This window comes from Myodes glareolus, chromosome 12 (assembly GCF_982192425.1).
Source record: "Myodes glareolus chromosome 12, mMyoGla1.1, whole genome shotgun sequence".
Classification (NCBI taxonomy): domain Eukaryota; kingdom Metazoa; phylum Chordata; class Mammalia; order Rodentia; family Cricetidae; genus Myodes; species Myodes glareolus.
Window position 1 is genome coordinate 44,311,699 of NC_142037.1, and position 18,844 is coordinate 44,330,542.

The 18,844-nt window shown below is 42.2% G+C and overlaps 1 protein-coding gene across 1 annotated transcript in view; it reads left to right on the plus strand.

The window, feature by feature from the left end:
• Positions 1 to 18,844, plus strand: part of Vwa8 (von Willebrand factor A domain containing 8) — a 327,640-nt gene that overhangs the window by 161,983 nt on the left and 146,813 nt on the right. The window contains exons 20-21 of the mRNA XM_048422107.3: positions 3,360 to 3,431; positions 16,906 to 16,982. Of these exons, the coding sequence (XP_048278064.1) occupies positions 3,360 to 3,431; positions 16,906 to 16,982 (149 nt within the window). The remainder of the gene's footprint in view (positions 1 to 3,359; positions 3,432 to 16,905; positions 16,983 to 18,844) is intronic.

Below are 18,844 nucleotides of genomic sequence, written 5' to 3' on the forward strand. Positions count from 1 at the left end.
GCATCGGTGACACAGACATTGCAGACTGCAGATCTGTAGTGAATTTTCCACAGATGCCCTGAGGGCCTTACTGTAACCGTCTTCAAATTCGCCCACGCCCCCAAAGCGCGATGAATCCCTCATTAATAAGGATTTTAGTTGCTGCAGTTCTGGGGGTGCGACTTAATGCAGTTTGCTTCTGTAGTAGGCACTGCTGCTTCATTTATGCTGTGCGTCACTGTAGAAGCAGGAGCCTTCATGTCACTTACAGGTGGAGGGCATAGCCAATCCGTCTTTTCTCTGATGGCCTGTTGTCCCCTTCCCACAGTGCATTGAAAGGGTCTTTGGAATGTTTCTCCCCTGGTGTTTTCTTTTACCTGCTGTCTCCAGAGAAGTTTCTAGCACATTTTAAATAAGTGTCAAGAGAATTAAAAAGATGAATAAGATTTTGAGCATTCATTTTAAGGAGTTTGTTTCATTAAACCTTTATTATGGAATATGATCCATGGAGCAGTAAGGAGAAATTGGAGAATAATGAGATTAATAGCATTTTAATAAGTCGAAGGAACTTTAGACCAGAAAAATAAATACCAGAGATTAGGCTTGTCCTTAAGGTATTGGGGTCCCAAAATTAAAAGGTTTACACAAACAGATGCATCTCCAGGACTCAATTGCTTTTCATCTAATGGAAAATACAGATTAAGAAGTATATATGGTTGTGTTGCTATATAGTGTGATGGAGGTACATGCAGGTTGCTGTAGTAACAAAATGAGATGATGGATGCTGACCGGAAAGGTTTCAGAAAACTCAGTCCACAGATTCTTGGATTCCAGTTGCAGAGTGTCAAGTGATGAGGCTGGTGCCTGAGGAGGTGCCGTTGTTCGGACTTCACTGATGGAATCCGTGACAGATTTCAAGCACGTTTGCACTTCACCAAGGAAACCTACAGACTGCCTGCTCAAAGTTACAATCGCCTACAGCTGAAAAATAGCAAGTTTTGTTTGTTTTTTCTTTTTTTACATTTTGTGATTTCATGTATATACATGGGTGCACATGTGCCATGCACTGACCCACTCTGTCATATCCTGAGCATCCAAGCGAAAGTAGCCAGGGAGATGATGAGAAAGAGCAAAGATCAGAACTGCAGGAAGATGGGTAGAAGGGAGAACCTGCCCGTGGTGCTGCAGAGACCCAAGTACTCGTTGTGTTGGCAGTGGCCTTAGCCTTAGCACAGGGCCCAAGTCAGCAGGCACACGCGGTGAAGGTCTGCAGCAGAAGGATGTGCGAGAGACTTAGAGTGGAGGCTGAGCTGACGGCTCTCCAGTGTCTCCAGTGTTAGTGACGCCCAGGTCCCTCTCCTCAAGGACAGCCACACTTGTTCACTTTAGGACAGTCTTTATACTGTTAATACGCTTCTTATTTTTAATGTTCCAGAAAGACAAAAAATGAATGTATTCATTTTACTTAAAACCTTTTTAAATTTTAGTTCCCCGGTATATCTAATTTAAGAAAACTAGAAGTACCGTTGTACTTGTTGTTCTTGAAAGTGGTGAAAAAAATAACTTTTAGTTTTTATTTGGTTATAGAATTTGACAAGTTTTGAATGTCAAAAAATATCAAGAAAAGCAAACCAGGAAAATTCTAAGAAATATGTGTAGCATGTATACATTATAAAAGGATTTTTGTTTCAAAAATAGAGAATTTAAATAATCTGAACACTTCGGGCTGTTGTTGATTTGGTCTAGACATCAAGAAGAGAGACTCGGGGTTGAGACTCTGCTGGGACGCAGCTCTTGTTGCTGTCCCATGAGCCTTTGTAACCTACTTACCTGTGTCCTATTTCTTGGTACACAAAAGAGCAGTGCAGTCTCCTCTGTGGCTGCTGTGAGAAACTCTGTTGTCCTTTTGTCATACTGTGTCATAACTTGAATGAAAAATAATGGCACGTAGAAAGTACCTTTTTAATTCTAAGACTCTGCATAGCTTTGTGAGTAAGTGGTTGATCTAAGTGTGTGAACAAGTGGGTCTGTTTCTGGTGCCTTCTCTTGGGTGCTTTTCCTTCTTTTTGTTAATGTATAGTTTACAAACTATATATACTTATGTATATTTTTAAATTTTATCTTATATATAAAAACGTAGCTGGGTGGTGGTGGTGCACGCTTTTAATCCCAGCACTTGGGAGGCAGAGGCAGGCTGATTTCTGTGAGTTCGAGAAGAGCTAGTTCTAGGACAGGTCCCAATGCTATAGAGAAACCCTGTCTCAAAAAACCAATGTGTGTGTGTGTGTGTGTGTGTATATGTGTGTGTATATATATATATATATATATATATATATATATATATATATATGTTTGTGTATACATGTGTAAATGTACACTTAAAAGAAAGTCCAAAACGGAGGTATTTGATTGCTTTTGGTAGCATGTGTTACTTATATTAGTAAGCATCAATTTAAATATTACATTAATTATAAGCCCATTCTGCAGAATATAAATAAATATATTTGAGTTGAATTATAAAATTATTTGAAATATTGGTCAGTAGTTTGCTCTTGCTCAAATTGAAGTTTGCAATATTGGTGACCTAATTGATTACTTACCTTACTTTTATCCAAATCATTAAATATGTTTTAAATTACAGCCAGGTTTGTAGTATGTCATAACCCTGTGCAAGCCACACATTAAGTCAAATCTCCAATCAACAACCTTGAAGGAGCAAGAATAGACTTAAACTCTCTGACCTTAGTCAAGGAGGAACTGACCTGGCCACTTTGTATTCATGGCACCCAGATGTGTGACTACTAACAAAGATATTTTGACGTAGGTGCAGTTACTTGGTGTTTTGGATATTAAGATGGTAATCACTTTATTTGTTCCTTGTATCATGATAAAAAAAATCTTTTGTTTTCTTGTGGATTGGTGTATTTAAGGATCATAAGAAATAAAAAAATACAAGTGCTTTCAGTATTCACTGGATTGCCCTCCGGGCACTATGCCTCTGTATTTCTTTGTGTCTCTGTCTATTCATACTAACATTTCTAATCCACACACCCCTACCCTGGAACATACAAACCCATCAAGGCTGGACCCCCAGATGTCACCCCAATGTGGGACTATGACAGTAACACATACCTTTAAGCCCAGAACTAAGTCGGCAGAGGCAGGTGTATCTCTGAGTTGTCCCAGCCTTGTCTACATAGAGTGTTGAGGACAGCCAGGGTTACATAGAGAGAACCTGTTCCAATGACAATTAAAAAAAATGTGTTTTAATTTTAGCCAGTTCCTTTTGTATTGTAATATATGTGCTACTCTTTAAGATAACACCTCTTTAGCTGCCTTTCTTATTTGACCTTGATTGTATCCTTTTTTTTTTTTTTAAGCACATGGTAGTGATGGAAGACATGCTCAAAGACTTTGTCCTTGGAGAACACTTACTATTGGTCGGGAACCAGGTGAGTTATGGCTGGGAGCAAGCACAGATGAGTGAATGTTAGTACTTCAGCAGCAGTAAGTTTCTTCTTTGGGGAATAAACATTTAGAAATTTTTTTTTCCTCTTAATAAAATGACATCTTTAAATTCACAGCCTGAAACTTTACCATCCAAAGAGTAACCTGTACCATCTGAGCCTTAGCATTATCCCAAGGTTAGCCATCTTCACTCATGTCCTATCACCTTGCCCATTGACCCCCGGGATGTCTGTGCCTTCCCAGTGCTACCCTAGTCCTGCCCACCATCACCTGCCAGCAGGAGTGCAGAAAAGATCTCAGACCTTAGTGGTACCTCCTGTCCATGCTGAGATCCACTCTCAGCCAGGTTGTTGGGTGTGCAAGCTAAGTGTTTCTACGTCTTTTTGCTGTAGTCAACTCCTTGCTCTCAGATACAACCCACATCTTTAGTGTGCCATACAGTTTGCAGGTTGCCACCTCTGCACACTGCTCCAACCTAGGCTTTGGTATGTCCTTCTTAGCCCATGCTGCCTTGAACCACCCTGACCTTCCTTCAGGTTCTCATCTCTTTAGTGTTTGGTTCATGTGTGTCCTCCTACCTGGTGCTTCCCTTTCCAGCTCCTGGGAGGAATGCTTTGCCTTGTCTGAGTAGATTCCATTCCATCTCTTCTCTTCTAGCCCCTCTTTTCTCACTGTGTTTCCCATGCAGTGACCATCCTCCCAATTTACATGTCTCTGGATCATTTCTGTCCTGGGTTCTTCCTAGCACATTACTGCTATGTAGTGGAGATGTTATCTGTATATGCCTCATGTGAGGGATGGATGGACACTCCGTCTTAGAACATTCTGATAGTTTTCCTCAGTTGAATAGTCAGATCCAAAATGAGTAGCGCTTCAGTTTTTTACAAGTTGATCTTATGGGCAATCAGAAACTTATCCTTATTTTTGTGTTTCTTGTTTTGTACTTACATAAAAGTACAGATTCTTTTATGTATAACTTCTCAAACCTACAGTTAAAAATTTTAATTTTATTTATTCTTTTTTGTACATGCATGCATCTCAGATCATGTTTGGAGGTCAGAGGACAACTTCTTATACTTCCACCTCGATCCTGAGTCAGAGTCTCTCTTCAGACTCTTGGTTAGCTGCTCACAAACTTCTGGGTGATTGTACCTCCATCTCACTAGAGGCATGCTAAGTTAGAGATACACACTGCTTCTGCGTCAGACACTTTCATGAAGTTTCCAGGAATCAAACTCTGGTCATCAGACTTGCTTAAAAGTACTTTTAGCTGCAGATCCTGCTCACTGGCTCTCAATTTTAGAAACTTGTATCCAAATGGGCCTGTAGTTGAAGGCATAGATCTGGAATTGAGTGGCGGCAGGTCTAGCAGCAACTCCCCCATGAGTGGACTCTGGCGCACTGCTCAGCTGTCTGAGGTCTACCTGGCAGTGTAAACAGAATGCACTCAGCTGGGCTAATGTAAAGATGGCGTGTGATAAAGCATGGGGAGTATTCCACACAGCACTGAGTGCCAGCTAAAAATAAAACCCATGCATCACATAGAAGTTTTAAAAGCATTTTTGTATTCTCTTGGTTCACTTTTTTCTAAACAAGAATTAAACATAAAATAGACAATTCGTGCTTGTTTTTCACCATTTGAAATGCCCTACCTACTTCTGTTTATTGGTAGTCATTTTTCTAGTAAGTCTCTATAGGTTAATGAAAAGTGGCTGACAGGTGGCATTGAGTCCTTGCTGGTCTTATCTCATTGAAAAATGATGATTCTGGACTTAATAAAGCCCAGAGTCCTTTTATTATTTCTTTTAGGATGAAGGTATGGTCTTATTAATCTTTAATTTTTATTTTTTAGTAGTTATATATGGTCCTACATCTACATCCCTCCCTCCTATCCTGAGGTCCCACCCAAGTTCACAAGCTCAGAAGGTTTGGGACTTTTGTTTTTGAGACAGAGGCTCACTCTGTGTCTCTGGCTGGGCTGGAACTTAATATGTAGACCAGGCTAGCCTTGTGCTCACTGAGATCCACCCACCTCTACCTCCTGGATGCTGGAATTTATAAGTGTGTGCCACCTAGCCTGGCTCAAGCCCAGAGTTTTTAACAGACTTTGGTCACTTAAAGCCTGGACTACTTAGTGTGTCCTTTGAAAACTCCTGCTGTCAAAATAATGGCCTCAGACATGACTGGCAACTCAGCAACAGATCAGAATGGCAGAGAGCTGGGGCTTGAAGGATAGTTTCTCAGATACAAGAGTGCCAAAGACGGGTCTCTAGTGGTCATGGCATGACTGACAGGCCAGCCCTTTTCATAGCAGGAGGATTTTTAGTTCTTTGATTACAAACCTGGAAGTCTAGCATCAGCATATACTGTCCAGTGCTGCAGGGACCTTTGGACTCTGCGTTTCTGCTGCCCGTTCCTTTCAGCCATCTGAGGGAGCAGTCAGCCTCCTTCAGATTGCCATTCATGTCCCCATGTCTGATCCGCTCTTTCCAGCGTGGCGTCTAATTCTCACCTCAGTGTCTGTGAGGGTTGGTTTCCTGTATGGGTGACTGTCCTGGTCTTTGCCAGTGTCTCTCCCACCCACACACCCTCTTATCTTAGTGCTTTTATTCTCGCAGTAGCAATGCACTGTCATGGAAACCCAGACCTATTGCCCAGGTTTCTAGCTGTCTGAGACAGTGTAAATCACTACCCTGACTCCATTTTCTGAAGTCATGAAGTAGACCATTTTTAGATTTCTGTCAGTCTCCTGTAGAGTCATGAATTTGTCTGCCCTCTCTGCCAATGCCAGTGAACCATTAAGGATCTTGGTTATACCAGGCTCCTCTCTGCTGCTTTGTGTATAGTATTTATCAGGTATTTGAAAGCATCTTAGAAGGCTCTACATTTCCTACTTAGTAGACAAAGTATAAATATCAATAATTCATAAAGTATTAGAAGTAATTTGAATTTGAAATTTAGACGGATTTTTAGGACATCTTAAAACAATGGACCGAATTCTGTAAAATTGCCCCTACTGGGTCAGGCACAATCTAGGCAAGTACATGGCTCAATGCCCATTTACCTGAGATAGCTCAGATCTGAAACTAGAGTCCTGTGACTAGAGCTAGGTGATGTGCATGTTCTGAGCAATCACTGGCTGGCGTTTAGCTATGGCACCCATGCTAGTATTTACCAATCAGAAGGTGGGTGTTGAACCAATGTGGCTAGCTTAAAACCCAAATAGAATTGTATAAACACTTGAGCCAGCTAAGTTCCATTTCAAACTTGTTTTCAAGAGTTGATATCTGTATAGAACAGGCATGGTCTGGTTAGCCTTTGTCTGCCTCCTTCTGAGGGTATGAGAAACTGACATCTGTATAGAAGAACCAAGGGTCTGGTCAGCCTTTGTCCACCACCTCCTGAAGGTATGAGGAGCTGACATCTGTGTAGAACAGGGAAGATTGGTGAGCTTTTGTCTGCCTCCTCTTGAGGGTGTAAGGAATACAAAGCACCTGGAGGGCCCTTAGCAACTGCAGACGGAGGCTGACTGTCAGGTTCCCTTTCTCTGTTCTTTTTCCTTTTCTCCATAGGAAGGTGTGCTTTTGCAGTCATGGTAACTAGGCCTTTTTCAGTAGCTTTGAATGCCACCCTGCTCTGCTGATCAGTGGGTCTCATACCTTCCAGAATTTGGTATTCCTTCTCATCAGCACTGGTTTCTCCCTTGGAAAGCACCGTGAGAAAAAGGCAAGCCCATGAGAGTGTAGGCAGCAGGCCGAGGACACCTGACTTTGCTGCCTGGGGTGGCGTAGCCACTCTTTTCTCTGAAACAGTCGGGGAACCCACAGTTTCTTCATAGGTTTTATTTTGAAACTAAGCAAACTGTAGCAATGATCAGTCTCCTTCCTTTCTCTTTATAAAACATTGGTGACAACTCAGGAAACAGAGAGTGAAGTGAAGCTTTGGGGACTAAATAGGACAGAGCTGTCAGCCATGAGTTGGTGTAGGTGTAAACATAATGCATGTTCTTTATAGGAGCTGGTGGTGGACAGAAGCAGGCTGCCAGCCTTCTCTTTGTGAATTAGCACTGGCTGGATCCATGAGAAGGCTTAAGTGTGTTGTAGCTGGAGGTATTTCAGAAGGTTCTTATGTTACCAGTAGCAGTTTTTAGGCAAGGGGGAATTCATGGAAGTGGGTGTTGATTTTGAGGTCTGTCACCTTTTTGCCCTTATTGAACCCTTTCCCCCTTATAGATACTCCTGTCTTTTCTAAATATCTACAGCATCAGTTAGGGAAAGCTGAAAACAGGTCCACTTACAACATTCCCCAAAATAAATGAAGATAAAGTAGTTTCCATTGTACTTTCACAAATAAGTTTTAAATTTCTATTTTCAATGTGGAAATTTTCTGCCAGAATAGTCTTTCTAGGAAATGAGGCACAATTGCTGCCTTCGAACCAAATGGGACAGGTGTCCTGGACTTTTACATGCTTGATGGTCACTTAGCCTATGCTGTAGATGTAGGAACTCTGCAGAATGTCGCCATGTGCCCCTCACCACCACCTTGTAATTACAGTATTGCAACTTCCCCTTCCTTGTAATTAGGAGCTTTTTCTGATTTTATTTTTATTATGTTATCATGATGTTCCACTTAACACAAAAGAGAGTTGTCTGTTCATTTCTTAACTAATGATGCTCTTTGGGATATAAGGGGTCTCCCCAGGTCTAGGAATACAAAGAACAAGCTTCCTGATATCTCCTGCTTCTTTTAACACTATCTCACTATGTATATAAATGTTTATAGACCACTAGTCCACATATTACCCAAATATTCATAGAACCACGTTAGAGGCGAGTTTACAGGTATGTATGCCATCTTTCTTTATTCTGAAGCCCCTAGGAATAAATATTTGGGAAGAAGAATGATTGAGTTTTGAGAACAGTTGAATTTTAGTAGACATTTGAAGGGAATGTATTTTTCTAATACCATCTAAAATGCTCGCCTACCTTTTCATAAGAATTATTTTAAAATCTTGTCTGTTTTGCTTTAGAAATCAAAGTTTAATCAACTGCACAACCAGTGTCACTTGGTTTTGGTAGTAAGCAAAACTTCACAGCAAGGTATCAACATTTGACCCATGCTTAATGAGGTACAATTAATTATTCACAGTGACCCCCTACCTCCTGTACAATCTATTAAAATCACTTGTCAACCTTTTTTTCATTTTAAGTCAACTTTTTTTGGTTATCATTTTATCAAGTAATAGCTCCCTGCTAAAGTTTTCAATCTTAACTTGTTTGTTTGTTCCGTCATTCTTATTTTCCCCTTGTCAAGATTCCAGTGTATGACATGGACCTTGTCACACAGGACTTCTTATGTAGACTCTTCTCCACCTTGTGTTCTTCTGTTGTAACATGACTCACTCTTCGGTGCTCCGTTCAGCTCCACATCTGCAGTTAGACAGTCCTCAGGTTTTCTTTTGCTGAATCTGGAGTGGTTTCTTTCCAGTCTCCAATGGACTCAACAGCGTTATTTCACAAGGGATTTATTCAGTCAGATTCCATCACAGTCTGACCAATGCACTTGAGGTGGGTGCCTTCCATGTCTGTTTGAGGTTCTGTTCAGGTCAGTGTTTGTCACTGTGGCAAACTCCTGAGAGAAAGGACCTAACAGGAAGAAGAGTTAAGAAGGTCTCAGCCTTGGCTGACCGGCTCTGCTGCACTGGACCTACCGCCAGCCTTAAACCTCATGTTGGGAAGACATGGTGGAGGGAAGACACTGATCTCAAGTGAAGTCTGGAGCTACGTAAAGCTTCAGAGGCACATCCCAGTGACCCACCTCCTTCTCACTAGACCTGACCTCCAAGTCACCCCTTCCACTCTCTCAGTCCCTTTTTAGCCCATCCTCAGTAGTGCCCCCAGCTGGTGACCAGCCTTCAGTACATAAACCTGGAGCCACATCTCATATCCATACCAGAACACAAAGGACGTTTTTTCCTATTATCCTTATTTGAGAGATACTAGCCCAATCCTAGTATAAATATTTTATATAGAATTATTTCAGTCTAGAGGGAATATTTTTATAAAGTAAACTTTATTCAACCCATTTAATTTCTTGAATAGTTTATACAATAAAATTAAATTATATTCATTTGTTCTAAGCTAATCATAACATTTCGTTAATTTTATAGCATTTGATTTGATCTATTTTATATTAGAAAAGTCAGAAAACATTTGCCTTGTGTCAACCAAGCAGAATTGTGACCATTGTTATTATTCTGTTTTCTTTATCTTCTCTTTATTACGTTTACTGTGGATAGAAGTTTCACAAACATTTGTTGAGTTATCTAGTACTAAGATGCTGCACATATTTTATTGCCAAAATGAAAGAATGTGTGACTCTTGCTAACTAGTTGGAAGCGGGCCTGAGCAGGTTGCTTCTGTGTTCATCAGGAGCACACCATGTCACTGTGCCAGCAGAGTTGCCTAATGTCTGTAGAGATACCGAACAATTTGTCCGTGAATGTTCTTGTCTGTCCCCAGCTGGTGGTGACAGTGGGAAACGTGGGTAGCTAAGTGTGCTGCACTTCCAGTGACTCCAGCAGCCAGGGTTCCGAGGCTCAGAAGTATTTGATCTCATAGATGCACTGATGCTCGCCTTTATGTTAGTATTTGGTACTTTGAGAGCTTTCTTCATTAGTGGAGCCCCCTGATTTATAGCCAGGAAAAGGTTGCCGTTCTGTCACGTTCTCCCCGTCAGTTTAGTTTTTCCATCTTGCATTTTTTAGCAAACCATTTTTTTTTCATATTTATTTTGGATTTGTGTTTTCTTCTTGAGGACATGCTGATCTTCCTGTCCCCTCCGTGGCTTGTTTGGGGTACTAATGGCTGACCACTTTTCAAACTGTCTGCTGTTTATAGTAGCAATGTATTTGTTTCCTAGCCGATTGCAAGGATATAGATCTTACTTCTGGGTGAAAAGGGCCGTAGCCTCTGGCAGGAAGCTTTGTGATCACTTGTGTGGGAACCATATGCTTGAAGTCTATGTCTCCTTATCTTGGCTCTGCTGCACGATCCCATCTTCGTGAATATTTAGGGTTACTTAACTGTTCACTTTCAGTGAGCTCATTTTTCTGGTGATATAAATAGCCTGTTTTCATTGAGAGAACATGGAAAATAAGCAATTGATACTGATCATATAGCAGCCATCTCCTTTGTTGTAAGATTAAAGAATAATATTGAGAGACTAATTAGCGTAGGATTTCATATTCAGATGAGCAAATCTAGACCCAGACGATGGCAAGAAACCTCATCTCAGAACAGTTGAGCAAAGATTATAGCCCAGGTGTCCAGAGTCCTAGTGTAATGTACTTTAAGACATATTAAGCAAAGAATTTGAAGGTTCACCATATAGTAAAAATTTATCAATTTAGAAAGCCAACTAGAATTTCTTCTGGTTATTACCATTTTTCTTGTCTGTTATTGTTTCCTATAGGCAGTATTTAATGACATTAGTTACTTTTCTAAAAAGGAGCTCAGGGTGGTATTGAAAGAACGTTTCTAAATATACAAACTGAAACAACACTGTTCAGACTATTCAAGAACTGAGGGAAACTGGAAAGAAGGACAAAGCAAGACTTCTGTGTAGAGCAAGAGTTGCGCCCTGTCGGTGGTCAGCCCTGTCCTGGAACTAACTACTTTAGCGCTCTGCCACAGAGGAGAGGGGCTGGCTCGCTCTTCGCTGGCCACCTGCCAGAGTCTCAGATCTCAGGCCCAACGTTCCCAGCTACTTGGTGAAGTGAATTGAAAGCCTCGGATCGGCCAACTTTTGTTTGCTTCTGTGTCGTTGTGACACAAAGTCTCCACAAATCAGTCATGGAAGCTGCCTCTTGCCGTCTGTCTTGCGTGACAAAATGCGGAGTGCACCTGAAGACGGCGCACCAAAACGGACTTGGCTTCACGGTTCTGTGCGCTCAGGGTGTTCACTGCCTGGAACCTAGGTAACCTTGCTCCCTCCAAAAGCAGCACATTGCTACCTCCATGTCTACGGCTGGTGTAAGCATGTGAGCCATTTTGCACTGAAGGGACATTTGTGTGTGAGAGGGCTCTGCAAATGTTAATCCTTCCACTTTCTTTGTACACAGAATTTCATCATGAGAAACAGAAGGCCCCCTAGAAGAGGTGTCTGTCCCCTTAAGAGCACAGTGGACCTGGACTTCCTCTTCCTTTTCTCCACAGGGCCTCCTTCCTTCAGTTTTGTGGTCATTGCCTGAAGGCTCCACATGAGCCAGGAACAATAGGTGTCTAAGCAGAGGGCTGCCCACTTGCTGAGGCTCCTGACTTACTGGAGCACTCTGGGTGGTGGTTTGGAAAGACAGAGGACTGACTGAGAGAAAACAACTGAGTGGTCAGGCTAAGAGAAGTGAAATGAGGGTGGCTGGAAGATGGCAGACTAGAAGAATGGGCCTGTGGTCCGAAGAAATGGTCCGACAAAAACTCAGATGTGTGAGCTGTTCTGGAGACAGGAGGCTGACAGGAGTATACACATTGAGGCTGAACAAGAGTTCAGAGTTCGCCTCTGCTGTGGGGTTCATCAAGCCTTTCAGTCTCAGGCTTAAAGCATTTCTGAACAAATTTCCCTCTGCCTGATTTCCATTTTTCTTGGCCTTTTTCTTCTCTTCTTTTTTTCCTTTTCCTTCTGTGATAGAGACAGATAAAGTGTCCAGGAAGACAGCTCTAGATCCCTTTCTTTGGTCAAGGATTTAATTGTCCACGGTCATGGTTTCTGTAGCCCCAGAATCTCTGAGTTCTTAGAGTTGTGGTCCCAGCTCTTCTCTCAGTAACTGGAGGTGTATGCGCTTCCTGCCTTTGGTTTGAGTCACAGACTCTGTGCCTCCTGCTCCTCTGAGGGTCCTTCCACATTGCCACGAAGAACTCAACAGGGCAATCATGGAAAGAAAAGAGCAAGTTTCATGAGACTCCCAATTCCTTCTCCTATTTAAAAGGTTTCACTCACTAAGTAGATCTCTCCACCTATGTAAGAGTTTATTTCTTGTTAATTTTATTAAAAGAGACAAGTTGCATTTATAGACTGGTAGCTAGTGAGGACAGATAAATATGCTCAGAGATAACAAGAAACTATTAGCAGGTAATTTTTGAACAGTTACACATTGAGTAGTATCTAATTTTCTACGTTTCCTAGTTAGAAAAGGGAGTGTATGCAATTGTTATAATAAAAAAATAGACATTGTTTATGTACTTATTCAATTAAAGTAATCCTGAGGTTTTTCTGTCTTCAGCACAAACTGTGATTAAAAGGAACAAACGGCTGTAATGGTTTTGTTTTGCTCAGGATATTTACAGAGTTCCTTCCTAGAGTATTCTTTCGGCATTTCCTCGAAGGAACTGAGAGCATCTTAAAGTGAAGTAGGAAGTGACCCTGAGATCCCTGCTTTAGGAGAGGAGCTAAACAAATGGTGGGCTGTTCTGTGGCGAGGGTGGGAAGGCAAGTGGAACCCTATCCAGCGCAGCCCGGGAGAATGTGCCGCTCCAGAGCCGAGACAGGGAATTGGAGAGGAAGAAACAGATGTGGGAAACAGGCCCTTCAAAATAAACACGTCCAAAATTAAACTGCCTTTGTAAACTTCCCTCCCTTACCCAGCTAGCCCGAGTCTCCTCCCCCATTTCTTTCTCAGTGAACGGCCTGGCCTTACCGCTGTCCACTCAGGACAGAGATTGATTTCTTCATTCCCTTACCTCCGTCACATTATGAGGCTAGCCCTTTCCTAGCTGGCTCTTCATCAGCCCATCGTCTCCCAACTGTTTTCCTTTGCTGTCACTTCTTTCCCTCTGCCATTCCTGCAGACTGGTTTTCCAGAGCTGAGTATCTGGTCCTGTCACTCCCCAGCCTCAGTGGCTGCTCTTGGAAACAATACAAACTCTTGACTGCCAAGGCTCTGCCACAGTGAGAGATCACGTCCTTTCCTTACAGCTCCTTCCTCACTTCTGCTCTGACTTTCTTGCGATCCTCATTGGATTACTGAGCCTATAAGTCTCCCCTCACGCTGCTCTCTCTACTAGAATACCCCCTGCTTCCCACTTCCCTGCACCTCCTAATCCCATGGTATTTTAAATCAAATCTCACATGTGCAGGGCCTTCCCAAGCCTTTGGTTAAATCTTAAATCTTCTTGGATCCTCTGATGGCCACATTCCCAAGGGATCTAATAGCGTTCCCTTTTGTTCTATACTGTCTAGGAAATGACCTGGGGAAGCTGAGCTTTGAGCGAGTTTATAAGTGCAGAGCAGGCAGACAGAGAGGAATTGGAAATCAAGTAGCGGAGAAGAAGCAGCAGGCACAAAAACATTATCAAATCAGATGCTCACAACTCCAGCAGAGACAGCTAGAGCGGTCCAGTTAAATAGGGCAAACAGTGCCGCCAGATTCTGGGGCTTCTCCAAAGACTGCCTAGAGAAGCCCCTTTGAGGTAGCTAGCTGGAAGCCTTCATTGAGAAGGTCTCTCCTTTGGCGAGCTTCCTTGGAATGAATTATTAGCATATAGAAAATGGCATCAAACCTGGGCACTTACCGTCACCCAGCAGAAATTAACCAAGAAGCACTGACTCAGTCATGCTGGACTTCTGGATTGAAGTCCAGGCACAGCAGAACCGTGTCTCCACAGAGGAGCTCGGACCTCCCCTTTTCCACATACGTTTTTTGTACCACGGGATAAACAACAGCAACCCACTGGGGAATGGTTCACCTCTATCTCCTCTCAAGGACATGATGCTTTGACTCTGAGGCTGTTCGAGTGAGGAGGCCAGCTGTCCCAAGACAGGAATTGTGAAGGAATCAAAAAAGGGCCTCTTGCTCAGTCTACTTTTAAATGGTGTTTTTGAATTTTGAGACAAAGTTTCTTTCAGGAGCCCTGGCCGATTGTGCTAGAACCAGTTCTGTACACAAGGGTTGCCTTGAACTTACAAATATCTGCCCACCTCTGCCTCCCTAGTTCTGGACTAAATGCATTCACCACTGTTCCCTATCCCACAATCCACTTTTAAGCTTAAACAATACATTGTAATTTACCAGTATTATGTGTATAACATCCTATTTGTTTTTTCTAGTATACGTTATGCTGAAGCATGGCCAGGGCCTATTTCATTTATACCACCATATCGAGTTCATCCAGGACAGTACCGTGAGCCTATGTACTCATGGAGTTGACAATCAGATGAGAAGGAAGAAGGAAAGGGAGGGAAGAAAAAAAATACATGGTTTATGCATTGAGACTACAAAGGTTCTGGTGGCATTTGAACAAGGTTAAGGGAAATGAAAGGACTTGTCTGAACTTCTGTATTGAGTGGTGGAACCCATAGCTGTGCCGTCATGCTGGGCATAGAAAGAAAGGCGTGTGGTGTGAGTGGGAGTCTGCTGTGTGCAGCCTGAGCATCCCGTTCAGTTGGCAGGATCAGGGGTCTCCACTGCCCTCAGCAAACTGGTGTGATCGATGCAGGTAGGATGGCTCAGACTCTGTGGGACAAGATGAAGGTCAAAGTTTTAGGGATGCAGGATTAAAGGACACAGCAAGGAGCTGCTCTGGAGCAACTGAGCATCTTATCCTGCATCTGCAGCATCTACACAGCAGGGGCCTCCCAGCTCTACAGTGGTGGCAGAGGAGTTAGCTTTTCCTGTCTCACCACGTTCAGGAGGTCTTTGCTGTCTCTGGCGTGACAGTGTGTCCGTTAGGTTTGCTTTTCTCTGTGATTACCCAGTTTAGAAGAGCTGAAAAACTTAACACAGACATGTTAATCACCTGATTCTATCTATTTTAAATCGTATGTTTATTCCAGCATGCCATTTAAAGCTTCCATGACTGTTGTAACTGGCACACAAATATGCAGTTGTGATTTTCCTTTGTGCTTCTGTGCAAAGCTTAAATCGGGAGGGAGTAAAATCAGCTGGACACCAAGCAGATTCCTAAAAGACAAAGCGATCTGTTATCCTGATGTCAGGGAATTTGTCAGTCTGTTGGTTCAGTTTTCGTAACCTTGAGTCTTCAGCTGGTGATTTGGTTCATTCATAAAGTATGCACAGCTTTTATCAGCCCCGAACTCCCCGCCGGCCCATTATCAGTATTCCCATAAGCCTGGTCACTGTTGGTTTTCCTAGGATTTTCACCTCTTCGATTTCCAAACTTGCTGTATTTATTCTTTTGTTTTTGACAAATGCTAATTTGAGTGCCTTATGTATATGGACACCGTGCTGAGCTCTGCAAATTCAGGTGTTAGGAAAGCAGACAGGGGCCTACCTCCCGTGACACTTGAGGCATATCCATTCAGTTTGAATTTCCCTTCTTGACACTTGTAGAATGCTTTTCCTCATAAGAGATTTGCCTGTGTAGTAAAAGTCCCAGCGCCAATACTGCCTTTACTCTGGCTTTGCTGTTTCTACTAGACAGCACACATTTCCTGATCTACCTAATTTGGGAAGCTTGGTAGATGCCTTCTAGAACTGAATAAGGAGGTGAATTGAGACTCAGATTGCCTAAATAAATTTCATACTGAGAATTATAACCCACCTCACAGGAACTAAAAACACAAGCACCAGGATCAGATGCCCAGAACTGAGTCCTGGCTCCAGTCATTGACTGCAATTGTTGACCTATTGCTTAACTTTTCTGAGTCTTAGTTTATGGATTTGTGAAGTTAAGACAATCTTATTTCCTGACTGATGGTGCTACACATGTGTGGTTAAAAAAAATGAAATAGCACATGAAACATTTAACAGAAACCCTGAGAAGGTGTAAGAAATTAATGCTGTTTTATTTCCCATGGTATTGAACTCAACGTATTAACTGTTGCTCTTCACAACCTAGTGAACTTAAGGTTTTCACTCTTTTATTTGTATTGAATCACACAGTGAATACTTTCAAATAGGTAAATGACATAGCAGCATGGCCTACTTTCTGCAAAAGGTCAGTGCCTCCAGCATGAGAAGGGGAAAGGAAATGAGGGCGTGTCTAAGAAGAGCATATATAGTTGGATTATAATTAAATGCCCAACTTTAGAGTTCCAGAGTGTTAGTGTACTTTTCAAAAGTGTAAGTCAAGTAAAAGTACAGTGTTCGCTTTATCTTTCTATAACTGAAAACCTATCTCTGAGAAGCTAAAGAGAAGCCATTATTTTTATATATATTTGATGCCATTTTGTAACCTGAAATCACTAGTGTTCTATGATAATGTCAGCCTTAACTCTGAAACTATAAACGAAGGTCAAGAGGTGGGCGCTGGCGTCTGTACTTACCCTCCTGCGAACAGCGGAGGGTACCATGCTTAGGAGTCAGGTTCTCCAGTGGCCTTGCAGGAGATGGGCCGTCCATGGTTCCTGATGTGGTTTTTATTAACAACAAACCAACGTAGAACTGTGAAGAAGCAGCTCCACACCAATGCTGCTTTGTGCTTAAAGCTGTTTGTGTCATTGCAGGGTGTAGGAAAAAACAAGATCATGGACCGGTTCCTTCACCTGCTCAACAGACCCCGAGAATACATCCAGCTGCACAGGTGGGAAAATCGGGCACAAGCCCTTAAGCTTGATTAATCATCTCTCTTCTACTGTGAATTAAATGTGCTTCCTTAAAAGCCTGTTTTATAAGCTAGCTTCCTTCCATTCCTCCTGCTCTTAGCTCCATGTGCCTTAAAAGGTGGTAAAAAAACAAAGGGGGATTGGGGTAAGAGTGCTGGCCTGCTCATGCAGAGGACCCAGGTTCTGTTCCCAGCACCCATGTGGTGGCTCACAATCACTTGTACCTCCAATCTAGAGGGTTTGGCCCCTACTTCTGGCCTCTGCACATACATGGTACACATACTCAGATGCACACATACACATAAACAAATAAATCTTTTTTAAAAGGTAATAAAACCATGCAAAATTTGTTTTTAAAGTGACTAATACCTTCTAAGTATGAATGAATAGATATTTTGTGGATAGAGGAATGAAGCTGATGTCATCAACATTAAGGCACTTGAGTTAGAAGGGAGGTATGTGGAGGCTAAGCCTCTGCTGCTCTTCAGAAGCTGAGTTATTGTACAGGGAGGAACAACACGTTCTGGCCACATGTGAGATAGGTACACAGACTATGGGAGGGGGCTTAGTACTTCTTGGCTTAAGATACTGTGTGAATGATTTTGTTTTGTGTGGTTGGAGTGTTGGCTCAGGGATAACTTTTAAGCAAATGAAATTTCTCAGCATGAGTCATTTTAAGCTTTGTGGACTGGTTTTCATTTTAGAAATAAAATGCAGGCAGCAGATCTACTAGAAGCTAAGTACTGCAGGGGACAAGAAATATACCAAGTATTGAGCAGTTTAAAAATAGTGTAGATTATCGTTGTTCTGATCCCAGTAACAAATGCTGTGTCAGGGAAAGAACACTGGACTGTATTAAAAGAATGAATTTCTAGTTTGAGTTCTTTTTGCTAAATAATTATGAGTTCCTGAGAGAAATTTTTAGAAGAAAAAGAACAGCTAACAGGTTAAAGGACAGAGAGAGAAGGACTGAAACAAAGTTGAGAAATGATTAAAAAAAATTCCCCATTGGATTTATACTGCTGGCTAGCCCTAGTACAGGAAGAGAGGTAGACCTGGAGAGACTCACAAGCCCCAGGAACAGAGCAGTCCTTAAAAGTCTGTTGCTGTGGAATAATCCCTTTGTACACTGTGAAGATTTGTTGCTATGATTGCTTTAATAAAGAGCTGACTGGCCTATAACTGGGCAGGATAAAGTCAGGTGGGAAAGCCAAACTGGGAATGGTGGAAAGATGAGAGAGGAGTCTAGAGTTGCCAGCCAGATGCAGAGGGAGCAGGAGATGAAGTACCATGCCAATAAAGGTATTCTCATGTGGCAGAGTGTAAATAAGGAATATGGGTTAACTTAAAATGCAAGAGTTAGTTAGTAATAAGCCTGAGCTATTGGCTGGGTATTTATAATTAATATAAGCTTCATTGTGTTTATTTGAGAGTAGCTGTGGGACAGGAAAATACAGCCTACAGTCTCTGAACTGAGCAATGGTCCCTGAGCCTGTAGTGGGTGCTGTGGTGTAGATGGTAGCCTGTGCAGCATATGCTTCAGAAGTATGGTTGTTCATCCTTTTGATAGCTATTCTTGACTGGTCCTGCAAAGGTTAACAAGAAGCCATGAAGAACACAAATTTGCTGCTGGGGAGGTGGTGCACACCTGTAACCTAGTGCTGGGGAGGCTGAGGCAGAAGCCTGCTCGGTGTAGTGACCCCAACTCAACCAGAAGAAAGGAGGGCTAAAGGGTGATAAAGGAAAGAACCTAGCTCATAATTTATTTTATTTTGGAGTTTTTTTCTCAAGCAGGATAACTGTAGGATTAAAGAAGATGGATATTTGGGATATGGTGAGG